This window comes from Pelodiscus sinensis, chromosome 11 (assembly GCF_049634645.1).
Source record: "Pelodiscus sinensis isolate JC-2024 chromosome 11, ASM4963464v1, whole genome shotgun sequence".
NCBI classification, from domain to species: Eukaryota; Metazoa; Chordata; order Testudines; family Trionychidae; genus Pelodiscus; species Pelodiscus sinensis.
In genome coordinates, this window is record NC_134721.1 from 24,850,994 (window position 1) to 24,877,587 (window position 26,594).

The 26,594-nt window shown below is 42.3% G+C and overlaps 1 protein-coding gene across 5 annotated transcripts in view; it reads left to right on the forward strand.

Annotated features, from left to right (window-relative positions):
* The window catches only part of EEFSEC (eukaryotic elongation factor, selenocysteine-tRNA specific), a 210,391-nt gene that overhangs the window by 38,118 nt on the left and 145,679 nt on the right, over positions 1-26,594 (forward strand). For all 5 annotated transcript variants that reach the window (XM_075938809.1, XM_075938811.1, XM_075938810.1 and 2 more), the window contains one exon: positions 18,292-18,499. In XM_075938809.1, the coding sequence (XP_075794924.1) occupies positions 18,292-18,499 (208 nt within the window). The remainder of the gene's footprint in view (positions 1-18,291; positions 18,500-26,594) is intronic.

Sequence of the window (26,594 nt, forward strand, 5' to 3'; positions counted from 1 at the left end):
CGCTCTGCCTTGAAATGTATTAAGAGCTGCCAGGCTCTTATTACACTTAAAAGGCAGAAGCATAGCTGGGGGACTGGGTACGAGCTGGGAATCAGCTGATCTGCCTGGTTCTTAATATATTTAAAAAGCAGAGGCATGGATGGGGGGTACTGGGAGTGAGCTGGGAATCAGCTGTCCAGGCTTGTGCCTGGTGGCCTTCCTGCTGCGTGTCTGCTTTTTAAAGGTATTAAGAGCCAGGCGGATCAGCTAATTCCCAGCTCGCACCCAGTCCCCCAGCTATGCCTCTGCCTTTTAAATGTATTAAGAGCCTAGTGGCTCTTAATACATTTAAAAGGCAGAGCCACAACAGGGTTAGCTCCCAAGCTGGCTCTTAATACATTTAAAAAGCTGATGTGCAGTGGAGGGGGGGGAGGAAGGGACCAGGAGCAAGTTGGACAGCTGATTCGCGGCTCACTCCCGATCCTCCTCACTGCACTTCTGCTTTTTAAATGTATTAAGAGCTGCCTGACTCTTAATACATGTAAAAAGTAGAGGCACAGTGTCTGGGACCAGGCGGAGCCAGGACTCAATTGATTCCTGGCTCGTGCCTGGTCCCCCGCTACGCCTCTGCCTCTTTTTCCTCCCTCCTCCTGAGATGATGCTGGGGGGAACTGGCTTTTAAGCCGGCTCCCTCATCATTGGTTCCTGCTCTACCCGTCTTGTTGCTTTTTTCTGATAGAGGCAGCAAGGGGTGTGTGTGGGAGGGGAGGGGAAGTGACTAGTCTAGTCACTGCACAACTATCTGATAAGCATATGCTTATCATGTAGTCGACTAATTGCTTACATCCCTACTGTGCATCAAGCATTCTTACCTAGCAGGCTATTCTAAGTTCAAGTACCTGTAATTCTTCCCTTTGGTATTTGATAACTAGTAGTATTCTGGGTTAGACAAGACATCTTTCTTAAAATCTAACTGTTTGTTGTAAGAGAGAAGCATTTAAGGAAAAATAATTCTCGACCAACAGTCTGCATAAGTGTCTGTTACCTAAAGGCCTACCATCCTCTGATGATGATATCTTTTGCAAGCCTAAATTCTTCAGACAACCCCAGGAGGTGCCTTTGTCTATCTGGTTCCATTAAAGAACCCCTTTTAAAACTCTACTATATAGTTCCTTTGCTCTCTTGTTTTCCTGGGCCTTTCCCTTTCCTGTCATTCTCTCTTAACAGCCCTCAAGTGTTTGCGGTAAAGTGTTTATCATGAGCCATTTTTCCTTTTCTGATTGTTTTTCCAAACAACCTCTCTTGTTAAACTAAAATAATGGCAGCAAACATGCCAGTAAGAAGGTCAGCATACAGTATTAACAAATTATTGAAGGACAGCTTTTAATTGATCATACCTTTGTCTTTTGGCATTCCCATTTGAACTGTTCATGCTGCCTTTGACTGGCCAATTGATGTCACCATTAAGTAGTGTTGCATTAATCCTTCTCTGTGGATCTCTGTGGATCTAAACACATGGCTTTGTAGTTTGTGCAGATCATGTTGGCTTAGAATTTGAAACTCCAGTTCTGTGGTTCATCATTCCTATAATTCTTGATTAGTAGTTACTCCTGGCCGAGTTCTGCACCACTGCAGAATGCACAGTTTTGCAGAAGTCCTTGTTTCCCCTTCAGAATTTCTGGGTTTCTGGACTCTGTAAAGCCCAGCTTGCAGTGAGTGGAACACCTAAAGTGGCAGGGCTTACAGGCTGGTTGTATACTCTTTGATTCTTCTTTTTCAAGGGACAGCAAAGGGTGAAGAACTTTTTGCCAGAGGATGTTGTGAAGGCCAAGAGAGTTAGAGGGTATAAAAATTAGATACGTTCCTGGAGGATAGGTCCATCAATGTCTCTTAGCAAGGATGGGAGGGATGGTGTCCTGAGCCTCTGTTTGACTGAGCCTAGGAAGTGGCAACAGGTGATGAATCACTTGATAACCTGGCCACTGTTGAAAGACAAGCTACTGGGCTACATGGGCCTTTGGTCTGTCCCAGTATGGCTGTTCTTATGTAAGGATAGGGCTGCACCATGCCGTGTCCCTCAGTAAAGAAGCTGGGGGAAGCAAAAGGTTGTAGAGGTGCTGGTGTTTGGGCAGGGGGCTATCTTGCAGCTGGGCTCTGTGGAAAACAGGGTGCTGGTATCTGGGGGGTATCCCATGACTGGGCCCTGTGGGGAGGAGGTGCTGGTGTCTGGGCACCCCAAACAGTCCCCTCAGACACCCACAATTGGAACTGTATTGTTGTAGTGGTTTCTTTAATCATGTAGTCTTGGGGAATCTTTTTTGCTGTTGTTTGTATTGTTGATAGATATATCTCCATATTATTATTTCAAAACACCTATCTCATAGAACTGGAAGGGACCTTGAAAGGTCATCAAGTCCAGTCTCCTGCCTTCACATCAGGACCAAGTACTATCCCTGACAGATTTTGCCCCAGATCCCTAAATGGCCCCCTTAAGGATTGAACTCACAACCCTGGGTTTAGCAGGCCAATGCTCAAACCACTGAGCTATTCCTCCCCTTTTAGAGTCACAAATAAACTGTCACAAATAAATTGAAATAAAAATAATTGAAAATTGAGTCATTATATTGTGTTTTGACACAATTTTGGGGATTTATCAGAATTATTAATTTTTTGGCATAAATTTTTAATTTTTTGTTGCTGAATTCACCCAGCAGTAATATGGTATGATCCTACAGGCCTGAACTCTTTCAAAGGCAATCTCTCCATCTTATAAGGTTAGTTGTATGACACTTCAAGCCTACAGTGCTCCTAAGCCACCAGAAGAGAGAAATGATCTTATAAAAATTAGTGATGTGAATGGATAACCAGATATTCAGTAAACATCACCTTTACTGAATAAAGCTTATGGTAACTGATTAATCACCACAGGTGAGAAGCTGTTCCAGTCCAGCTGCGCCCACTGCACTGTGGCCAAGGCTGGCAGCTGGCGGGGTGGGCCCTTCACCTGACGGATCTCACTTCATTGGTTAACTGTTTAAACATAATGTTTAACTGGGTAATTGATTACATGGGATTTTGCACTTTTAATAAAAACTGTATGCAATTATTTTAGAATTCCTTTGGTGCTTTTGCAAAAGCAATAGCGATACCTCAGGAAATATATTCTGTTCCTTAAAGCCATCTTTACAAAGCCTGGAACCTACCCAGTGCCATATGCCTTCAGCTGCTGACGTTTACTGTTTAAATAAGGAGGGCTCTGGTGAGAGAGAATGCACTGACAAAACCAAATATTAGTTTTTATTTTTGTCTTCAGCTCAGAGGAGCACTTTGTATTACCTCTGACGCCCTCAAATATGTGCCAAGGTTGGTCCTGTTTTGGGAAGCCGTCGGCAAAACAATAGCTGCAGAGTTCTGGCTAGCTGTCTCACTAACTATGAACGGATCTTCCCATCTCTGGCCATCAGCTTCTTAGTTGCAGTCCCCTTTGGTTGAAGCAGCTACATTCTTTTTTCAACCTATATTTTAGGAGCATTGGTTTCTGCAAACCTCTCTGCAAGGCTTAGGAGAACAAGAAATGGTCTGAGAGTAAACCAGGAACATGGAGGGGCACCTGGAGGATAGCACTTTATTTTGTGGGTCAGTTATGGATTTCCTAGAAGTGTGGCGCCTTAAGATGACTGCTGTCCCCTCTCTTTATAGCTGCAGAGTTGGGAAAGAGCTTGTCTAACCACAAGTTTTCATTGGTGGTAAATTAAGACAACAAGCAATCTCTGTTCATTGATCAAGGATGAATAATTTTAATACAGTTTTAGAGACTTTGGGTGCATCCTTGGGTGCATTGAGCCAAGTCGAGGTGTCCTTGAGTACCTAGAACATCATATAAATCAATTTCTAAGTGTAAGCCTCTCCTGCAGTTCCCTGTTTGTGTCGTCTAGATGATAAAATGTCTAGACTGACATCCCTGCAAAACATTGGTAGTATCCTTGAACTTTAGTGACAATTCCTGTACTTTTCAAAGTGTTGTCTAACCAAAGCTCTGATATCCATTTTAAGTACATGAGTTGCACTGCTTTCCAGAACGTTTCTTCACGAGTAATTCATGCACTCCAGTCCCTCCTTCAACATTGCTTCTGAAAGATTCCATATCCTACAAAACATCTTTCTAACCAATCCCACCATCTCCCCCCAAGGTACCTACCAAAATCCTGTATAAGTCATAGCATCTCCCCAGCTGTTACTATATATGAAAAAAGAGAGTAATGTAGTGTTTTTGTATAAGGATTCTTAACAAAGAAAAGTGAAGGTGGGTTGTTGAGAGGAGGAAGTTTCATACTCGCTGCATGAAATAGACAATATTTCCTGAAACAGGAGATACTAACCTCAAAGAATTTAAAATAAAACATTCATTTTATTATTTTTTAAAAAGGGGGAAAAGGGGAGAAAAAATAGTAGAATAGTCAGTCTTTTTATTCTAAGTGCAGATGAAATTGATTAAACCTTAAAAACTCGCCTCAGTCCACCCGGTTTATTAATTGAAGAATTTCCTCTTCCCCAGAATGGGAAGTGCACATTAAAACAGAGCTTTGCCCCTGAGTAGCAATGATACTTGAGAACGGCACATTTTCTACAATCCTATTTTTCTCTTCTGTGCTAGAGGAAATCCTAACATGGTAAAAAGCATATTTAAAAAAAATGTTTAAGGAAGTCCGCTTTCATTTCCTTGTAAAGCATGAAATCAAATTATAGCCCATGGCCTACAATTATTTTATTTCTGCATTTCAAATTCCATTTTCTGCTTCCTTTCACTGCCTGTGAACAGGAGATGTACTGTTTGCGCAAAGTCAGCTAAAAAGATTACCACAAACAGAAAAAAGGGCACAGTAGCTTAAAGAAGCAAGGAGTCAGAATCCATACTTCTGTTCCATGCTTACGTGGCATACAAAATCTCTTCACTAGTTCACACTCAGGCCCACCCCTTTTCCTCTCTCCTCCCCTTCGACCTCCCAGTGCAGATTAATTGAATAGATTGCAGATTAGAAAAATATTGCTGTATTAGGAGTCAAGTCATCTGCAGTTTTATATTGATAGAGATTGTAGTAAAAGTCTGATTTGGCATGATATTAAGCTGTTGCTCGCTGAAATAAAAAACCCTCTATTTTTCTTGGTTTTTGCCTATTTGAAAAAATATCTGAGATTCTCTCTTAGTAGTTAACATACTAAAATTGCAAGTCAGGTTAATGTCCAGCGTTTATAATCCAGTTGTTCTAAAAATGTGTATTGTATAATGGTAATAAACTCCTAGAATTGAAAGATTAAAAAGAGAGGTCTAAATGATTTTCTAGATATAATCCTGCCCTTGCTACCCTACTTAAAACAGTATATAACTGATGTGCAATGGAGAGAACTGGTTTGGACAAACTGGAGAAATGCTCTGAGCTAAATAGGGTGAAGTTTAATAAGGACAAATGCAAAGTACTCCACTTAGGGAGGAATAATTAGTTTCACACATACAGAATGGAAAGTGATTGTTTAGAAAGGAGTGCTGCTGAAGGGGACCTAGAGGTCATAGTGGACCACAAGCTAAATAGGAGTCAACAGTGAGAGACAGTTGCAAAAAGAAAGAAAACATGATTCTGGGATGCATTAACAAGACTGTTGTGAGACAACACGTGAAGTCATTCTTCCTCTCTACTCTGCACTGATTAGGCCTCAATTTGGAGTATTGTGTCCACTTCTGGGCACCACGTTTCAAGAAAGATGTGGAGAAATTGGAGAAGGTCCAGAGAAGAGCAACCAAAATGATTAAAGATCTAGAAAACATGAGCTATGAGGGAGGGCTGAATTGGGCTTGTTTAGTTTGGAGAAGAGAAGACTGATAGGGGACATGGTAGCGATTTTCAGATATCTAAAAGGATGTCACAGGGAGGAGAGGGGAAAATTGTTCTCCTTGGCCTCTGATATGAAAACGTTCAATGGGCTTAAACTGCAGCAAGGGAGATTTAGGTTGGACATTAGGAAAAACTTCCTGTTAGAGTAGTTAAACACTAGAATAAATTGCCACAGGGAGGTTGTGGAATCTCCATCACTGGAGCTATGTAAGAGGAGGTTAAACAGAAATCTATCAGGGATGATCTAGACCAGGGCTGAGCAAAATACGGCCTGGGGGCAGATCTGGCCTGGCAAGCCACTGGATCTGGCCCACAGACCAGCCTGCTGGGACCCTTAGGCATGCAGCTGCGCAGTTGAAAGCTCAGTTTGTGCATCTCTCTGCTCTGCAAGAAGGGGGAGGCTTCCTGCGATCTCCCCACCCTCAGCCCAGTTCTCAGCTCCTATTGGCCAGAAACAGCTGGCTTATGGGTTAATTCTGTCAACTACATGCATTCCTCCCTTGGTGCCTCCATGTCAGAGGCAGCAAGTGTGGGAGGCGGGAGCCAGTGCCTGTTGGGGGTTGGCTTCTAAGCCAACTCTCCACATGCACCGGATCCGCTTGCCCCTCTGACTGCTGTGCTGCTGCCTCTAAGAGGCAGCAGCAGGGAAGGAGGGGAGGATAGGAGAGGCTGCAGCAGCCTCTGTCCACGGCAGGCCCAGGCTTGCTGCAGACAGAGCCTGCTCTCTGGCAGCAGCCCCTGTCCTTAGGAGATCTGAGCTCCCTGCTAACAGAGGCTGCTCCATCCTATGTATCAGAGGCAGCAGGTGGGGAGCCAGTCCATGTGGGGAGCTGGTTTTTAAACTGGTTCCCCTTGTAGACCAGCTCCCGCCTGTCACCTCATGCCATTGCCTCTGATAGAGAGGCAATAAAGCACAGTGGCAGGGGGCTCCCCAGGAGTGGAACCGGAGTATTCTGGCTGCTGGCCCCACCCCTGGGCACTATCAAATAGTTATGTAATCACTACAATTTTATGCAGTTACGTAACTATTCAATTACACACTAACATCCCTAGCATGTAAAGCACAAGGGTACATGAAGTGAGGTGCATACTGATTACACACTACGTTAACTGCGAGAGCCATGCGCTTCCACTGCATCAGGCAAAGGACGGTTACCATTCAGTTGGCACATCTTGCACATTCTAGGTATTCAAGTGCAGTTAGCAAAACTATCCTATCCCGGGAGAGCATTTTGGTTATGACAGTCTTGTGGCCCACTGAGATAAGAGGCTTGCTCATGCAGTCCACTCACTAGTCTAGATTGCCCATTACTGGCATATGTAGTCAAGACCCGTATGGTTTTGCTCCTTGAGAAAGATGGGTTGTAATTCAGTAGAATTCAAAAAGACTGATCCGTATGGTTTGTGCCCAAAACAGAATACAGTTACCATAGACTTGATCTTCACAGCATTGTGCAACAAATCTGTATTTAAGAAATGTAGCTTTATTTCTGCTCTAGCATCTTTGTCTAGGAATGCAAAGCACCAGCATATAGAAATTGTAGGGACTGGACTTCAGCCTTCCCCTTCCTTTATATTACATTACAAGAAAACAGCTAACTTGTTTTGTTATAGCAGGGTTGCAATCAATTCCAGTGTACTATTTTCAAACTTACTTAGTTTAAACGTGTTTTATTGGGGGTGGATTGTGCTGGCTGCCAGGGTTAAGTAACTATTTAATTCTTTCTCTTCTGGTCTCTTGTAGGGATATAAGTGAGTAATCGACTACTCAACTACCCGATAAGCATAAGCTTATGAGGTAGTCAAGTGGGGTACTCTGCTACTGTGTGAGAGGCAGCAAGGGGGTGGGAGCTGGCTTAAAAGCTGGTTCTCTCCACCACTGTCTCCATGGTGCTGCTCCTCCCCTTCCTCTATCCGAGGCAGCAGGTGTGGGTATGAGGAGGCTGCTCTGGCAGCAGCCCCTGTACATGGGGGGATCCCAGCAGGAAGCTCCCCCCCCCCACTTCCTCTGCCGAAAGGAGCTGCTGCCACCAAGCCACCCTGTTCACATTGGCCCAGACTGGCTTTGGGCAGAGGCTGCTGAAGCAGCTTCTTTTTGCGTTGACCAGGGCTGGCTGCGGACAGAGGCTGCTGCTGGAATAGCTCCTTACTGCGGCCAGCCTGGGCTTCCACAAACGGGCTGCTGGACCCGGCATGAGCTGGGAACGAGCAGTCCCAACTTGTGCCAGTTCTGTACTGCTGTGGCTCTGCATTTTAAATGTATAAATGTTTTTCTTGTGTAGCCAGGCTCTTAGAACATTTAAAATGCAGAGCCACAGCATGGATGGTTCCCAGAGCTGGTGTGACCCGGGGCTGCTCAGTGCAGGCTACAGCTGGTTCTGGAAGGTACCCCTTGCTGTGGCTCTGCAAAACGGCCCTTATCAACTAATTATGTAGTCAATACAAATTGTATTGACTACACAGAGCTACTCAACACACGGCCCGTGGTCCGTTTGTTTGTGGCCCGCGGTGTGGTTTGGGTTTACACGGGGCTGACCATGTGGCCCACGAGTGGGAGCCAAAACAAAAAAGTAGTCAATAGAATGGTCTTCTATTGATATGCATTTTAGTTGTTAAATTCCTGAACTGTCATTACTCATTAAAAGTGCTGTAATATAGGTGGAAGTTGGGTAAATATTGCATTTTATTAATATCAGCAGAACTGACTTAAATGGGGCCTGCATGTTGTGTTGTCTTGCCCTAGTCTTTGTATTCATGCCTGTCAGTGTGAAGGAACCTATTTGCATATATATGTGCATGTATATGCAACCACACTTAAGTTGCGGCCCTCGGCATGTGCTGTGAATATTGCTGTGGCCCCGGGGCTTCTAAAATTGAGTAGCCCTGGACTACATGATTAGCAAAATAACTGCTCTTTAATATCTTTAGTCTCTTGTGGCAGGGGTGCTTAGAACCCTGAATGGGATTTCCTTTTTATTCACAGTATATATCCAAAGAAGTTACAATAAACAAAATAAATTAATAGATAAATGAGAAGAGAGAAATTCAGTTTGGCTTTTAAGATACAGATCTTTTTTAAAAGAATCTAAAAAAACCCACAAGGATATTTTGACATTGTCATTTTTTAAGTAGGTCATATATTTGGCTTATTAACCTTGACACTCTCCCTTCAAGAGACGTAGTTGATATCTACGCAGAGTTGTTTCAGAGTGATATGGGTTAAGTGTGTCTCGTACCATCTCAACTAGTGGAAATTTTATTGTGGTTTACCAAGCAGTGCTGCTGCCTATCGATCATGAGGATGCCTTTCTGGTAAGGCACTGAAATAGTGCCATGATGGGCAAGAAGTAGACAGATAGAAGTCTTAGCTTGCATCATGCGTGGAATGCACAAATAAACCAAGTTATCAGATAATGGTCCCTGCTGACTTGTGGAGTCCACTCTAATATCTGGCCAATAGTTGACTGCTGGCTTTCAAGGTCTCTCTGGCTGATATCTTTGGATAAGTACTCATGCTCCAAGCGATGGCAATCATAAATTGTTACTTTTTTGCCAGCTCTTCAGGTTTTTCCAAACTTGTAAAGTAATTTAAAAATGTCCTTAGGAAAATGAGAGTGGGGATCAGATAATTTGTATCCCTGAGGGATTTTTAAGCATGGTCCTCATTTTAAGAGCATCTCTAAGCAGTCTCCTGTCAATCTGAGGATTATAGATGAATACCACTGTGTTCAAGTTTAACTTCTATTATTTTACTTTTTTTTCCTCTCTCATGCTTTGCTGCTAGCCCTTAGTTGCTTTTTTTCATCTCTGGCTGTCATCACAGATTTTTTTCACTGTTTATCTTCATTGTCAGTTATTTTTACTGACTTAGTAAATGTCTAAGTAAATGTTGCTTTATGTTGTTCTTGTTTATCCAGTTTCTTATCTTGCAACATAATTCCCATCTTTTGCCACTGCCCTGAATGTCTTTAGGTGACAACTAGTTTGTTTCATTTTTCTTATTAGTGATCCATGTCTTTGACTGTTGTCGTCATCATCATCAGAAGGATATGCTCTAATAGCTGACTTACCATGTTCAGGCCAAGTGGGAAATTACTTCAGAAAGCTTTTTTGATATCTTTCTGAATGTGCTTCAGTGTTTCTTTCAGAAAGTAATGGATGAAACAGTAAATGGAAGGCTGTATGCTTGTTCTGGAACAGATCTCTTGATTTCCTATGCTTGATTTGATAATTGATATCCCCAGTATAGTCACTGATGTTTCCTTGTATGTGTCTTGGTCTTCTGCATATGTCTGCTTCATTGAGGTTAATCTCAAGTCCCATTTGCTTGTGTATGTGGTTTTGAAGAACTCTCATCTCTTTTACATCGCTTCTCTTATCTATGTAGGACAGTATCTTCTGAAGAGCTAAAACAGTTCAGCTGCTCTTTATTCCTTTTCTCCACAGAGCCTGTGGAAGATGTTCTCTCAACAAATCATTCTGGTTTTGGGTGAGATATCACCTTGTTTTATTCCTGTAATTGTTTTTGATGTTCACACTGCTATGGCAGTGATAATGTTTTCAATATCTCAATTAAAAGCTTTCTTCCACTCTGATTATACACATGACAGTATATATGTAGGTTCATCCTTACTTGTATTTTTCCTACTGTTGAAGTCCTGAGATATAGTCGAAAATAACACAAACGTTTGTTGTTTTTGTTAACTTCAATTCAGAATTGTGGTGAGTTAAGTTGCTTAATGTTTTGAAGACTGAATGCAAAGCACCAGCATGAAGGAGTTGTTGGGACCAGTCTTCAGCCTTCCACTTTCTTTATATTACACTAAAAGATTTACCTAGCATTGCTTGGGTCCTTAACTCAATATTAGTTTTATGGAAAATAAAATGAAAATGAACATGCTTCATGTACATCTCTATGGTGGGGCTGGGGAAAAGGGGTTCACCATGCAGGCTGCCCCAGGGGGAGAGAACTATCCAGCCCTCTTTCACTGCAGCAGCTTGGGGCAACATGACAAATGCCTGTTAATGGTTGCTGTAGGTACAGTGGACACAACTGGGGGAAGAATGCATGTTCACTGACTCTGGCAGGTCCAAGTTCTTCTGCCCCCTGTGTTCCCAGACAGAGTGAGGAATGCAGCAAACTCTGCACTTTCCCCTTGCTTCCCTTGCTTCCTTTAGCCTTCCTGCTCTCCCTAAAATGCACTTAGGAAGTGGGAGGTGAAGTGTGTGTGTGGGGTGGGGGGGGGGGGGAATGCCAGCCCTTTTCACCTACCTTCTTGTTCTCTCTCTTTTCTGTATGGTTTTATGAAAAGCAATCCCATGCCAGGCACATGTCATTTTCCTGGCACAACCAAAATTTTACCTTGCTTTAAGGTATGGTAAGAGGAAGCTGTATAGCATTTGGTGGTTCTAAATCTTGCCATTCAGGAGGAGTTCTTGAACGAACAAACAAACAAACTTGCATTGTTTTGTTGTAATGGGATTGGAATCAAGTCCAGTGTAATATTTTTCAAACATAATTAGTATTAAAATTTGTTTCATGGGGGTGGATTGTACTGACTGCCAGGTTTAAGTCACTGTTTAATGCTCTTTGTTTTCTAGTACGTTTAACCTGTAAACATGAGGTTTTGACATGTCCTTATTACTTGTAATAGATTTAAAAAAAAAAAAGTACTGAAATTCAGTGAGATTACCTCTTTCCAGTATATGCAGTTAGTAACGTTGCCATTTTTTACTCCAAGTGGACTTCTGATTTTCATGATAAGTCTGGCTATTATATTAATCTCCTATGCATCTTACCTTACTTTTCAAGTACTCTACCCCAGTAGTTCTACAACTAAAGTCTAAACCTAGACTTTAGTAAGGCATTTGATACGGTTTCACATGATATTCTTATTGATAAACTAGGCAAATATAACTTAGATAGGGCCACGATAAGGTGGGTGCATAATTGGCTGGATAACCGTAGTCAGAGAGTTGTTGTTAACGGTTCTAAATCCTGCTGGAAAGGGATAACAAGTGGAGTTCCTCAAGGGTCTGTTTTGGGACCCGTACTGTTCAATATCTTCATCAATGATGTAGATATTGGGATAGAGAGTACGCTTATTAAGTTTGCAGATGATACCAAACTGGGTGGGGTTGCGACTTCTTTGGAGGATAGGGACATAATTCAAAATGACCTTAGCAAGTTAGAGAAATGGTCAGAGGTAAACAGGATGAGGTTTAATAAAGAGAAATGCAAAGAGCTCCACTTAGGAAGGAACAATCAGTTCCATACATACAAGATGGGAAGCGACTGTCTAGGAAGGAGCATGGCGGAAAGGGATCTAGGGGTCATAGTGGACCACAAGTTGAATATGAGTCAACAGTGTGATGCTGTTGCAAAAAAAGCAAATATGATTCTAGGTTGTATCAACAGGTGTGTTGTAAGCAAAACTCGTGAAGTCATTCTGCCGCTCTACTCTGCACTAGTTAGGCCTCAGCTGGAGTACTGTGTCCAGTTCTGGGCGCCACATTTCAAGAAAGATGTGGAGAAATTGGAGAGGGTGCAGAGAAGAGCAACAAGAATGATTAAAGGTTTAGAGAACATGATCTATGAAGCCAGGCTTCATGAACTGGGCTTGTTTAGTTTGGAAAAAAGAAGATTAAGGGTGAACATGATAGCGGTTTTCAAATATCTAAAAGGGTGTCACAAGGAGGAAGGAGAAAAATTGTTCCTCTTGGTTTCTGAGGACAGGACAAGGCTTAAAGTGCAGCAGGGGAGGTTTAGATTGGATATTAGGAAAAAATTCCTAACTGTCAGGGTGGTCAAATATTGGAATAAATTGCCAAGGGAGGTGGTGGAATCTCCCTCTCTGGAGATATTTAAGAACAGGTTGGATAGACATCTGTCAGGGATGGTGTAGACGGAGCTTGGTCCTGCCTTGAGGGCGGGAGGCTGGACTCGATGACCTCTTGAGGTCCCTTCCAGTCCTATTATTCTATGATTCTATGATTCTGTGATCCATGGATTGCAAGTGATCTAAGTAGCCCTCCTACCGAATGAAACCAAATTGAGAACTAAGCAGAGGAGGACTAGGGAATGGAGAACAAAGGTGGATCAGTGAAAAGATCTGTTCCTTTTGTAGTCATTCAGAGGGTGAGGAAAATTGAAAAACTGTTATTTCATTAGTTATAGGACTTTGTTAAGGACTGTACAAACATGTATGAAGAAGACATGATCAATGCCTTGAGGAGTCTGCAGTTTAAATAAGTATGTTGGGATCTTCATCTTCCCTTTTGTTCCATGATTGCAATGAAGATGTTGATGCTTGCTATTCTATGGTACTCTGCCAAGTTGTGTGAACTGCCCTTTGTTTTTGGGATATTTTCTTTTATACATTATTGCTATAATTATATAATATTTATTTATTGCATTAACTGATCGTAGTTGATATGCTATGCACTGCATGAAACATACAGAAGATAAGGTTGCTGCTCCATAAAGTTTACAGTATAATAAGATTAACAAATGTTTACCATTTATCAGAAGGTTAGCCATGTTAGTCTGGATCTGCAAAAGCGACAGGGAGTCCTGTGGCACTTCACAGACCAACAGATATATTGGAGCATAAGCTTTCGTGGGCTTATGCGTGTCACATGCATCTGATGGAGTGGGTCTTTGTCCACGAAAGCTTATGCTCCAATAAATCTGTTGGTCTATAAGGTGCCACAGGACTCCTTGTCACTTTTGCAAATCTTTACCATGTGTGTATAATTGCATTTTTATCAGGAATGTCTTGGATCATTATGCCATTTCTCTGATGCCTTATATTAGTTGTCTCCTTGGGTTATTCTCTTATCCTTCCCTTACACTCCTTTTAAATTGTTTCTAGTACTTATTTGGACTGATCTTGTCAGTCATTTCATTTCTTTTAATATTTGTTATTTGTATTGTTGTAGTGTCTAGGAATCACTATTAGGACTGCATTGTGATAGATGCTATTTCATGTATGCAATGGAAAGATGTTCTAGTTTCAAAGAGCCACGTCTAGAATAAAGCCAGATACAAAGAAGTTAGTATTGTTTATACTTACAGTATTCTCTAAACAAACAAACAGGGAAACAAAAGCTGTGTGTATTTATCTTTGATTAAAATCTTATATAAAAATATTATATGCAGATCTGGCCTTTGGATGCCTGATAGTTGCCTTTTGTCCCTTTGTGTTATAAAGATCGTGCAACAGGGAACTAATGAATTTCACATTTATCTTAACTATTGGGAAAAACCTAAACAATTCTTCTTGGATCTTGTTGTTTACACCCTTCAGCTGTCATCTGGGCAACATTTACTTATTTAATTTTTTTAGTTCTCCCCATGAAAGTTGTTGGTTTATATTTGATGCAATTATTTTTATTCCATATTTTGACTATTGTGCTGCTTTTGGTTTCTTAAATAAAGTTCAGCAGAAGCCTTAGTGAGCCTTCAATTTTAAGAGCTTCATACTAAAAAAAAAAAAAAAATCTGGAGTTGAAATGCATAAAAATTACAATGAATGGCACATATAATGTTTGCTTATAATAAAGTTATTGAAAGAAACTAATAAAATGTCATTAAAGCTGCTACATAAACTAACATTTGTATAGGCACTACATGTGAAGGCTACAATGTAATTATTATCTTTAGTCAATGAGCTTAGATATTGTAGTACATATGGTGTGAAATTAGCTACTATTCTCAATGGCAAGATTCTGATCTGTTACCTGGGTTAAATCTGGAGAAACTGAGATGAAAAATTTGGCCTCAAGTGTCTCTCTAGAGTAGACTCATATTTACCAAGTCATAGTAATTCATTAGAAGAGGATGAGCTAAAACATACATTGCAAACATCATTACTTTAATAGTTATATGTCTTGAATATTATAGCTAATAATGGTAAAATCAGCCAAAAAGTTAAGGTTAATGGTTCATTCATATCAATAGCTATTGGCAATGTAAGAATATCTGCACAATGAATCTTAGTACAACACTGGTTTCATTACGGTTGTAAAAACAAACCCTGTTGCATGTGCATAGAACTAGTGTTTTAATTCAAATATCAACTAATTTAAAATATTTTTCCCACTTAAAGTAACGAGACTTGTTCACATTCAGGACGATTTTACTGTATACTTTTCTTCTAATTAAACTTAAGCCATTTTAGTATGGAGTTTAGTACCTCATAGCCTCCTCCTGTTCGCTCAAAATGAGGTTTAATGCTATTTTGTACTGTAATTAGAAAGGAGTTGAACAATTTCTGCAATAACAAAAACAGAAAATGCATTTGGAGGGATAGCATGCATGTTAATCTTGCCCTGTGAACTTTTTGAATTGATTGAGATGCTGCATGAGAAGATTCTTTGCTAACTATTCTGCTATGATGATAATCCTGCTGTAGCTTTAAAGGAGTCTTCATTCAGAGAGATGAAGAGATTTGATAGGTTGAAAAAAAATTTATAATTGTTAATTTTTGCTGATGCAATTCCCACCCACTCACTCGCATTTTGAAATCAATGTCAGGATGCTTTTCTATTCGGAGTTCATGGGAATTACATAAACGAGGTTCTGTAGTCTGTTTCCATGTGATGGCTTCCATGGAAAAGCTATGCAAAAAAGTGTGTGGTGGGGGGCAGGGAAAATGAACAATTATGTTAATTTCTTATTTTTAACACAAGTTTCAGGAAAATATTAGCACTATAAATAGGAAACCAGGGTACTGTAAATAATGACCGTGTATTTGTCATGTCCCTTTCTTTTAACATTTTGTTATTTCTGAAAGATGTTTTGTAGATCACTGCAACTCTTTACTAGTTTAGCTTTAGGCCTTTACCTTTTTCAATTGTGCTTTGCTATAAGGTCTGTTGCACATGCCTTTCTAGTACTTCATTTACAACATGCTACTCTGAAACAGCTGCCGGATATGTGAGTGGTATTGGTGCACATCTTTGGTTGCTGATCAGTTATGTGTATCAATATACTAGCAGGAAAGAGATAGAAGGGTCCTGGATGTATGCAGAGTATGGTCTAGTGCTCTCTAGCCATCTCTGAAAACCCATTTAGTCAATAATGGGAATCTTCACTTAGTGATATTTAGAACTTGTGATAATGCTACTAATACAAATTAGAGGAAAATGAGGCCATGAGAATGGTAGATAATTTTAGACTAAAACTGAATTACATCCCTCTTGGTGAAGGAGTAGGGATTTGGGAAACCTTCCTGTATTTGTTCAGCTGTTGCAGAGATCTGAAGTTCACATACTGTACATGCTTTAATTCAAGGCAGAATGACAATATACTGTGGTGTTTAATCAAGTGTCTCAACCTCAGAAGGGCATATAAATCAAGTGACTTTAAAAACTTCTTTTAATATATTTAGAATTATTCAAATGACCATTTGGCAGTTTGAATGTTAGTATTCTTGAGAGAGCACTTCCTGCTATGCCAAGTTTTTGACGTGGTCAGAAGAGAATGAAAGTCAGCTCTCATTAATTAAAGGACAGAATGTTTCCTAAATTTCCCTCTTGTTCAGAGGTATCCTTAATAATGCTGCTATTCCTGTACAACAGACCAAAACTATTAGCCAATCTTACCATTGAGCATTGAAAACTGAGTAATGATAATCTTTGTAAAATCATGTAACTCATTCAGCTTTGACTCCTCAGATTTTTTTGCTTCTCATCATCCAAACACAAAACTACTATTGTCAGCATGTAGAAGAGGGAATGAACAAGATACTTATCTCTGCAGGGTTTATTTCTTCACCTTAGTAGTAATGTGGTTGCAATTATTCTCTTTCAGTTTTTGGCTGATGCTCCCCAGAATGTTGCTCCAGAAAGCTCCAAAAGAGATCTTGAAAAGGGAAAATTAAGTCATTTGAAGGTTCCCAGTTGATCTGTCAGTTAATCTTACAGCACCTTTAGAGACTAACAAAACGTGTTGGGGTGTGTCTACCCGGCACCCTGAACTCGAAATAGATACACAATTTGTGATATGCAAATTGCATATCTTATTTTGAATCTATTTTGAAATAGCTTATTTTGAAATTTGGCGTGTCCACACACTGACAAATTTTGAAATAACATACTATTTTGAGCCATCCCTTCACCATCGTGCAATGAGATTCACCAGGATGCTGAAGTAGCACTCCCGTTATTTCAAAAAATATTTCAAAATGACGAGCAGCTTGTGTAGCCACGGGGTTACCTCCCGTATCCCGAAATAGCCATGCAATGTAGATGTACCGTTAGTCTCTAAGGTGCTGCAACATTATTCATTCTTTTTTAAGTTTTTCCATTTTAAGTGTTTCCATACTAACTTGGCTACTCCTCTGAAGTTTGTCACAGTTGTGATCCATATTTAAATACCTATATAAAATTGGCTTTATTTTCAGAGGTGCTGAATATACATGCAGCTCCCTTGATATCACTGTTTAAATGCCCCAACCCAGTATTTTTATTTCAAATCTTTCAAGATTTCATGAGGGGAAGGTGGCAAATATTTTTTCTGCATTTTTACATGAATACTGTCAGTATTTCTGAACTTTCAATATCCTAAAAGTGTGCAAGCAAATGGAAACATTTTTCCTTAGTGCTTTTGTTCTGTTTAAATTATACTTCATTCTACCACTTTGTTTTTACCGTGATTCTTATGTAGCCTAGGACCTATGTGACTTTCACTTTCATCTTTATGTAGTAGCACCCTCAAAAATGTCAATATAGATCTGCAAAGAGAGTTTAATCTCTTTTTGGTTTGTCTTCAAACAAATAATGAAACATTGATTACAACCAAAAGAGGCTTTCTACAGAGAAATAATCATGTTAGTAATTGTGAAAAGATCTAATGTAGACTCAGTATTATACTCCTGCAGTAAATAAAGTATGTTAAGTTCCTGAAAATTCGCCCGTGTTATGTCTCATTTTAGTAATCTTGGCAATGTGTTTATTTTTGCAGAAACATGAAATGTCTAACTCTGTTGCCCTCTGTGGTGTATGACCCAGTATAAACAGTTTATATATGATCTCATTATAGTATGTTAATCTCTGTTTACATTGTGTTACTGAATTGAGATGTCTTATGTTTGTGTCACAGCACAGATCAGTTTTATAACAAATATATTGCCCAAGTCTTTAATGTGAGGCTGAAGCACCTTTAATGTAAGGTGAAAAAGGTAAACTTTTTAGTCTAACAGCCTTGGATTTCATTGTGTAGCTGTAATTATATTGTATCTTGAAATTCCTTAAATTTTCAAATAGCATTGAACACAAACATGCTTTGGATTTTTCACCCCATGTTTTATTTCTGAGTGTATGTATCTATACAGTATAGGCAGTGTTTACAGAAACACAGTTTGGAAAGAGGGTCTCATTTTTTATACAGGTATGATATTGACATTTATTTCTTTTTCAGGTGCCCAGATTATTGATTTGATGATGCTTGTAATAGATGTGACAAAAGGGATGCAGACTCAGTCAGCAGAGTGCTTGGTGATTGGGCAAATTGCCTGCCAGAAGATGGTAGTAGTTTTGAACAAAATAGACCTTCTTCCAGAGGGGAAGAGACAAGCTGCCATTGAGAAGATGACCAAGAAAATGCAGAAGACTCTGGAAAATACAAAGTAAGTTACCAAAGATGTTCTTTTAACATAATAAAACTTCTTGTACACCTACCTACCCCTCAGAGGTACTTCTGCATACACCTTAGTTTGATCTTTTGGTTGATGTGATGATTTTTTTGTTTTGTTTTTGTGCCTTACTTTGAGACAACTCCAGAATATGGTTGCTCATTTTCCTTGCATTGACCATAGCTAGTTGACATATTTTTAAATGCAACTGTTTCTGTCTACATGAGGTGCTAAGTGGTATTTTTAAAATGCCGTTTAAGAAGTGTGTGTTAACACATTTCAGTTTCTCAGGGTATGTCTTCACTGCGAGATCTTCTGGCAGAAAATATGCTAATGAGAGACTCTTGGCATGAGTCACAATCTCATTAGCATATTTTCTGCCGGAAGAACTCGCAGTGAAGACATACCCTGAGAAACTGAAATGTGGTTTTTGCGCAAAAAGTAGTAGTGTGGACTTTGTGTGTGTGTGTGCGCGTGTGTGTGTGTGCGCGCGCAAAAATCCCATTTTGCAGAAGATCATTATGCCTGTCCTGGAGACCGGGGGCTTTCTGCGCAAAAAAACCCAGTCCACATTACTACTTTTTACACAAAAACCCCTTCTGCAAAAAAAAAAAAATTGCAGATAATATGCTAATGAGATCATGACTCATGCTAATGAGTCCCTCATTAGTATATTTTCTGCCAGAAGAACTCACAGTGAAAACATAGCCTCAGTGTACACAAGTCTCAGAGGTGTAGCCATATTAGTCTGTAACTAAAGAAACAATGGTGATTTAGTACCTGAGAGATTAACAAACATGTATAAATAGTATCATGAGCTTTCGTGGGCATAACCTACTTGTGCTAAGGTGTTACAGGTCCGTTATTTTTTTAAGTTTTTTTCAGTGTAGACAAGGACGTTGTGAGTTCTGTGCTATTCTTTTGGATTAATTTGCATCACTTTCCCTGTTGTGTGCTCCAGCTGCTCATTGTGGTCACTAAAGATTTCTTGGTGCCTGCTTGGTTCCTAAAGCCATTTCACCAATAAGGGGACTATATCTGGGGTGCTGTACCTATGCTGGTCTAACCCTATAGTGCAGACTCAGACTTCAGTGACAAAAGGGATTTTTCTGTTATTGCAGGAACACAACCTCTCTGATGTAACTGCGTTGATGGACACACTCATCTGTTGACCTAGCTTCATCTACAATGGGGTATGGTCTGCATAGCTGCTCAGGGGTGTGGATTTTTCACACCTATGTGCACCATATGCTACCTGGCCCTAAGTTTGAAATGTACAGTAGGGTTCAGTGTATAAAGCTGTGAGGAACAAACCAAAATGAAGATAGTTAAGTGATTTAAAAGCTGTCTTTGAATTCAGCTCAGATAAAACACAACAAAGGTAAAATTTCCTGGTTTTAAAAAATATCTGTCCTTTGATGTACAGGGCTGTAACACTTCTTGCAATCCAGGAATCTCATCAGCTGTAGAGAGGAGGAGGAAAAGTTAGGCTCTTTCCTGAATCAAAGGTGAGAAATGATTGGTCTTAATGGGAAAAAGTCAAGTGACTGATGGATTGAGTGAGAATATGGAAGATGTGTTTGAGATTGGGATTATCAATTTGGTGCAATAAAAATGATACTTTTGAATAAAGTGTTGAGTGTTTTTTGGAGATCCTTGAATACAAGTGTAGCCTCTTAACTCTCCTGGGGGCCAGGCTGTAAGGCACTATCTCCTTTTTATAGATAAGGAAATTGAAATAGGTAAAGTCTGTTGTCCATGGTCATGCTCTGGAAAAAATTCTGACGTGTACTTAACCTAACTGCTAAATCATATTTGTTCCCAATGGCAGGTGTAAGAGCACAAGTAGATTGGACATTTGAAGGTGAGGGTTTTACCAGTGCTAGAGGAGTCAGCAGAGTTTGGTAGTATAAGTCACCTCATATTTAATTTATTTTTGATGGCAGGATAGTGTCCCCATTCAGTTGAACAATCTAAAAAATCTTACTTTTTTATCAGCTTCTCTGTTCTTTAGTCTGTTTCCTTTTGATCAGTACAGCGTATAGAGGTCACTAAAATGTAGTATCCTTTCTGTTTATAGTACAGAGACAAAAATCTGCAACTTGTGACTCTCCATAGTTGTTGATGGAGGGCAAATAAATATAAAACAGCTTACCATTTTTATTTCTTTTGGTTGGTGTACATACCTGTAATTTGGTCTGAGATTGCTTAAACTTTATAATCCCCAACATACCAAATACATATGAGTTTTTCTTAGCTGTACCTTTTTGTTAATAAAGTTCATTAATCAGATAAAATGATCATACTTAGATAGCTGTTGCATAAGTATTCAGATTTGTTACTTCTAACTGAAATGGTCGTCAGACTGCAAAAAATTAACAATTTAAACATAAAGGTTTAATTTTATCTGATAGTTTTCCTACAATTTTATTTACTTACTAGAAAGGTTGACCTACTGCACATCTCTTATCTTGAAACAGAAATGAAAATAATATTTCAATTTTTACATATTTCTTATCTGTGAAACAGTTCTCTTTGGTACAAAGAAGTTAAATTTGAGAGAGAAAAAATGATTTATAATAGTTTATCTTTGCAAACCGATCAAATGTTAACAAAATGACAAAATAAAAATTCATTTAATTTTGCTTGAATGGAGATCATTACTCCTGCATGACACTCAAGTCATAGGTTTGAGTTTCAGATAGGGATGCGAAAGGTTAACCAGTAATCATCACCCGTAAGGGTGATGCTTACAGGTTCTGATTAAGCGGGGTGGAGGGAAGGAGCTGGAGCAGCTCCCCACCCCTATTGTGAGAATATACAGGCAGTCCCCGACTTTCGCGGATCCGACTTATGTTGAATCTGCACTTACGAACGGGGCTTTCTCGCCCCGGAGGTCGAGGTGGCGGATTGCTGCCTGTGAGCTCCGGGGCAAGAAAGCCCCGTTCGTAAGCTGCTCCCGGTGCCCCTGGTCTGCTGGAGACGGTCCCCAGCAGACCAGGGGCACCAGGACTGAAGCTGCAGCAGCGGCGGGTTCCCGCGCTTCTGAGGCTTTGCCAGAGCAAAGCCTCAGAAGCGCGGGAACCCGCCGCTGCTGCGGCTTCGCTCCTGGTGCCCCTGGTCTTCTGGGGACCGTCTCCTCTGAGGCTTTGCCAGAGCAAAGCCTCAGAGGCGCGGCACCCCGCTGCCGCTGCGGCTCTGCTCCCCGTGTCCCTGGTCTGCTGGGGGGGGGGGGCGCAGCTAGTGTTGCCCCCCCCCCCAGCAGACCAGGCTTTTGTTGTGGACCCTGGGGCAGAGCAGCCCACTACTGGACCAACCCGGCAGCACCCCAGCTGCTCTGCCCCAGGTCCTGATTCAGCCGCTGCTGGTCAGTTTCAGCAGTGGCTGAATCAGGACGCCTGGGGCAGAGCAGCTGGGGTTGTGCTGGGTTGGTCTAGTAGCGCCAAGGAGCGAGGAGCGGTGCTACTGGAGCAACCCAGCAGCACCCCAGCTGCTCTGCCCCAGGCGTCCCCAAGTCAGCCGCTGCTGAAACTGACCAGCGCTGACTACAGGAAGCCCGAGGCAGAGTTGCTCTGCCCCAGGCTTCCTGGAATCAGCCGCTGATCAGTTTCAGCAGCAGCTGACTTGGGGACGCTTGTGGTTCTTAAGTTGAATCTGTATGTAAGTCAGAACTGGCGGTCAGTTTCAGCAGCGGCTGAATCTGGACGCCAGTTCCGACTTACATACAGATTCAACTTAAGAACAAACCTACAGTCCCTATCTTGTATGTAACCCGGGGACTGCCTGTACTGCAAATAGAGATAAAATTACTTTTCTAGTGAGCTATTGTAGGAGGGTCAACACTTAATTGTCTGTGGAGTTTGGTTGTGATCAACCTTGTAAAGGTTGATCAGAAAGCTAAAATGTATAAATATATTGCAAGGAAAGTAGTGTGTAGGTACTTCCCTACACCAAACTCACATAAACCTAGAGCCATGCAAATCCACAGATAATCACAAGTATCTGCATCTGTAGATGCAGATGCAGCTATCCATGGCTCATTTTTGTGGATGCAAATTTTGTGTGTAGAACCCTGCAAATTTGCAGATATCTGCGGATGTGGATGCAGTTAGTCATGGCATATTTCTGTGGATGTAAATGCTCTAGGCATTTTGAGAACGTGAGAAACGTCTCATCAGCCACCAATTTGCTTCCCAGCCCTCTTGGGGCTTTTGACTCACTTTTGTGCCATTTAAATGACAGTCCTTGCTGCACACTCCAGTATCTGCTCTGAGAAATCATGGATCCTAGACTTCTCTTTCATGGTGTGTTCAATGGACTTAGTACATCACACATTGCAGCAGAGCTACTTATGCACTTAGTGTCAGAGGAAGATGATGTGGATGTGAATGATGTGAGTGACAGGGACAGCAACGAAGTGACATTGCATTGGGCTGTCACAGAGCACAGTGTAGAGTAGAGCATCACTTTTGGGCTAGGAAACCAGCACTGAGTGGTGCGATCACATTGTCTTGCGGGCGTGGGATGAAAAGCAGAACTTGAGGATGTGTAAAGCAACCTTCTTGGAGTTATGTGCTGAGCTGGTCCCTGAACTGTGGTGCAAGGACACCCAAATCAGAGCTGCTTGAAAGGTAGAGAAGCATGTTACGATTGCTTTGTGGAAGTTGGCAATTCCCAATTGCTACTCTTAAGTTGCAAATCAGTTTGGAGTAAAGAAATCTACCATTGATGCAGTACTTATACAGGTGGCAATAAATCACATTTTGCTGCATAGGACTGTGACTCTGGGAAATGTGGATGACATTTGCTGGCTTTGCTGGGATGGGTTTTCCAGACTGTGGGGGGGCAATCAGTGTCACAGAATACCACAATTTAAAGAAATATTTCTCAGAGGTGCTTCAAATGTTTGTGGATCACTGTGGGCAGTTCACAAACATAAATGCGAGGTGGCCTGAAAAGGTGCATGATAAGGATGTGAAAGGTTAACCTGTTAAACCCTTAATGGATGATGCTTACTGGTTCCAGTTAACTGGTGGGGGCTGGAGCGGCTCCACGCCTGCTATAGATAAGGGCTGCTCCATCCCCAGTGGGTCACCCACTGCAGACAGGGGCCTTCTGCAGTCATCCAAAGCAGTCACTGACTGCAACATGCCTGGGCCTGCCATGGATAGGGCCAGGTTTAAGCAGCCCCTGTCTGCGGTGGGGGAGTGTTCCAGCCCAGCCTGGGTTGGGGAGGCTGTTTCAACCAAGCAGGGCTGGAGTGGCCTTCATGCCCCCTTTTAGTTAACCAGTTAAACATCATGTTTAACTGGTTAACTAATTAAATGGGATTTTACATCCCTAGCACATGATGCACACATCTTCAGGAACATTGGGCTATATAGAAAGCTGCAGGCTGGGACTTTCTTTCCGGACCAGAAAATTACAAAGGAGGATGTGGATCTCCCATAATGATCATAGGTGACATGGCCTACCCCTTACAGCCCTGGTTCATGAAGCCTTACACAGGGCACCTGGACAGCAGTAAGGAGCAGTTCAGCAACAGGCTAACCTGATGCCACCTGGCAGCTGAATGTGCTTTTGCTAGATTGAAAGGGAGATGGAGATATCTGTATGGCAGGCCGGAACATTTGGAGGATCATATCCCCAAGATGGTGGCTGTACGCTGCTGTTTACATAATTTGTGTGAGAGTAAGGGTAAAGTGTTTGCCTGTGGGTAGAACACTGAAGGACAGTGCCTAAGCCACAATTCGAACAGCCAGACGCTTGTGCTGCCAGAGGAGCCCATAGGATGGCTATCAGTGTCAGGGAGGCTCTGAGGAACTACTTTAACAATGAGGAACACTAACATTTCTGTGTGTTGCTTCCCTGCTTCCTCAAACTGTTCATCCTGAGCAAGGCATATCCCATGAAACCAAACAATATTACAGGCTTCCACAGAGGCCAGAGTAGTTGGTGTGGATTGTGTCACACAGAATAAACTTATGGAAACCTGCATCACATTTGTCTTCATTAATCTCTTTCAATCACAGTCACACATGTAGTATGAATACTTGTTGGTAAGGAATGGTTAGGGTGATTGACAGCTGGTCATTAACGCAACCATGAGGTTTTCCAAAGTCACAGCTGCTGTGATGGAGAGTGGAGTGTGCTGGAAAAAAACCTTTGCCTAACTCTGAAAATGAGTTAATGGGCGTTGAGGCAGGGTTGCTGGATACATAATTCTGCATTTGTTGATAGGGTGGCCTTTGGTTCCGTTCACTATGCATCTTGAAAAGAAACTTCAATTTCTCCTTCGAGTGGTCCCCGTGGGTGCTCCACTCTGGGTGCTGGTGCGTCCTCGCGCCGGCGACCGGAGACTTTTCTAGCTGTTTCTGCCGCGGCGCGCAGGCGCCGTGGCGCCCTCTAGTGTTGTTCGACTGAAGGGCGCCTGCGCGCGCGCGGCTCCTCTGTTCCTTCTCTACCGTCCTCGGCAGCAGACGGAGCTCTCTCTCTGCCAAATCTGTCAGAGGAAAACAGTTAAAAATTATCGTTTTTACCCCCCTCTTTCCTCATTATCCAAGTTCTTAGACCCCCCCTAACCAGTTAAACTAAAAAAAAAAAAAAAAAAAAAGTTTTTCCCCCGTTGCGGTTCGCCGCTTGTTCCCCAGCCCTTCATGCCCGGCTCGCCGGGCTTTAAGCGCTGCGAATCATGTCGGGACGCCATGCCGGCGTCCGACGGACACTCTGCGTGCATTAAGTGTCTGGGGGAGGCACACCAGACGCAGAAGTGCCAGCACTGCTCTAAGCTAACAGCCAGAGCGCGACGTGACAGAGCCAACAGACTCACGACTCTCTTATACGAGAAGTCGCTCCGTCCCTCCTCAGACGACTCGCCTCAGCAAGCTAAGGGTATGGAGAAAGATCAGCCTCCTACCCATTCTTCCTCGGCGACACCAAAATCTGCTCTCCCTCCGGCCTCAGCTATGTCCTCAGGATCGCCGGTGAGCACTGTGGACATGCCGGGAACCTCCGGTACGCCGCGGTCTAAGACGCAGGCACCGCATAAGAGAGCTCATTCTGAGCCGAATCAAAAGGCAACGGCACCGGCCGCCTCGGCACCTAAGCCGTCATCGGCTCCGACGGCACCGTCTATGGAGCGCTCGGTACCGAAACAACACCTAACGGCACCGGGCCCTGCACCGAAGAAAGCCCGCACCGAAAGCCTATCCACTAAAACCTCGGTGCAGAGAGGTACGTCGGCACCGACATCACCGCCGAAACCGCACCGCTCGGCACCCTCTCACAGCCGAAGTCGGTACCGATCCCCGGTGCGGAGTCACACCTCGTCGGCACCGCCATCCCCGACTTCCTCCATCCATTCTACCAGATCACACCATTCTTCAGCTAGTGGCATCGGAACCGAACCTAGAAGCAGATTCTCGTCACAACATTCCAGCCCGTCTCAAAGACTTCCATCCTGGCAAATGCCTGCGGTTCAGTACGCATACCCTCCCCCCCCGCACCAATGGTATCCACACCAATATCCATATCCACCACCACCATACGCCACACAATGGCAACCGTGGAGTCCACACCCAAAGAGGTCTCACCACCGACCCTCATCTACAGTCTCTAGGCCACCTCCAGCCTCTCCTCCTGCTACCACATCAGCTACAGAGCCAAACTCTCCTGCTCCTTCAGATGGCCATGATTCACTTTCTGACGGCGAGACCAGATCTCCGATGCATAACTCCTCTTCCTCCCCAGACGAAGCGGTCACCACTGATGCCCCACCGTCGGGAGATGACACTAAAAAGTTTCAAGAGCTCTTTAAACGAGTTGCACTAGCTCAAGAAAAAGATCTTCAGGAGGTCCAGGTCAAACAATATCGACTTCTCCGCTCACTTCAACCCCCAACAGCTACCAGAATCGCCATCCCGATGGATGAGGCTATTATGGACCCAGCCAACAACATTTGGCAAACGCCAGCGTCCATTACACCAACAAACAAGAGAGTAGACCGCAAATATTTTATCGCTCCCAAGGATATGGACTTTCTGTTCACCCATCCACCCCCTAACTCCCTGGTAGTAGATTCGGTCCGACA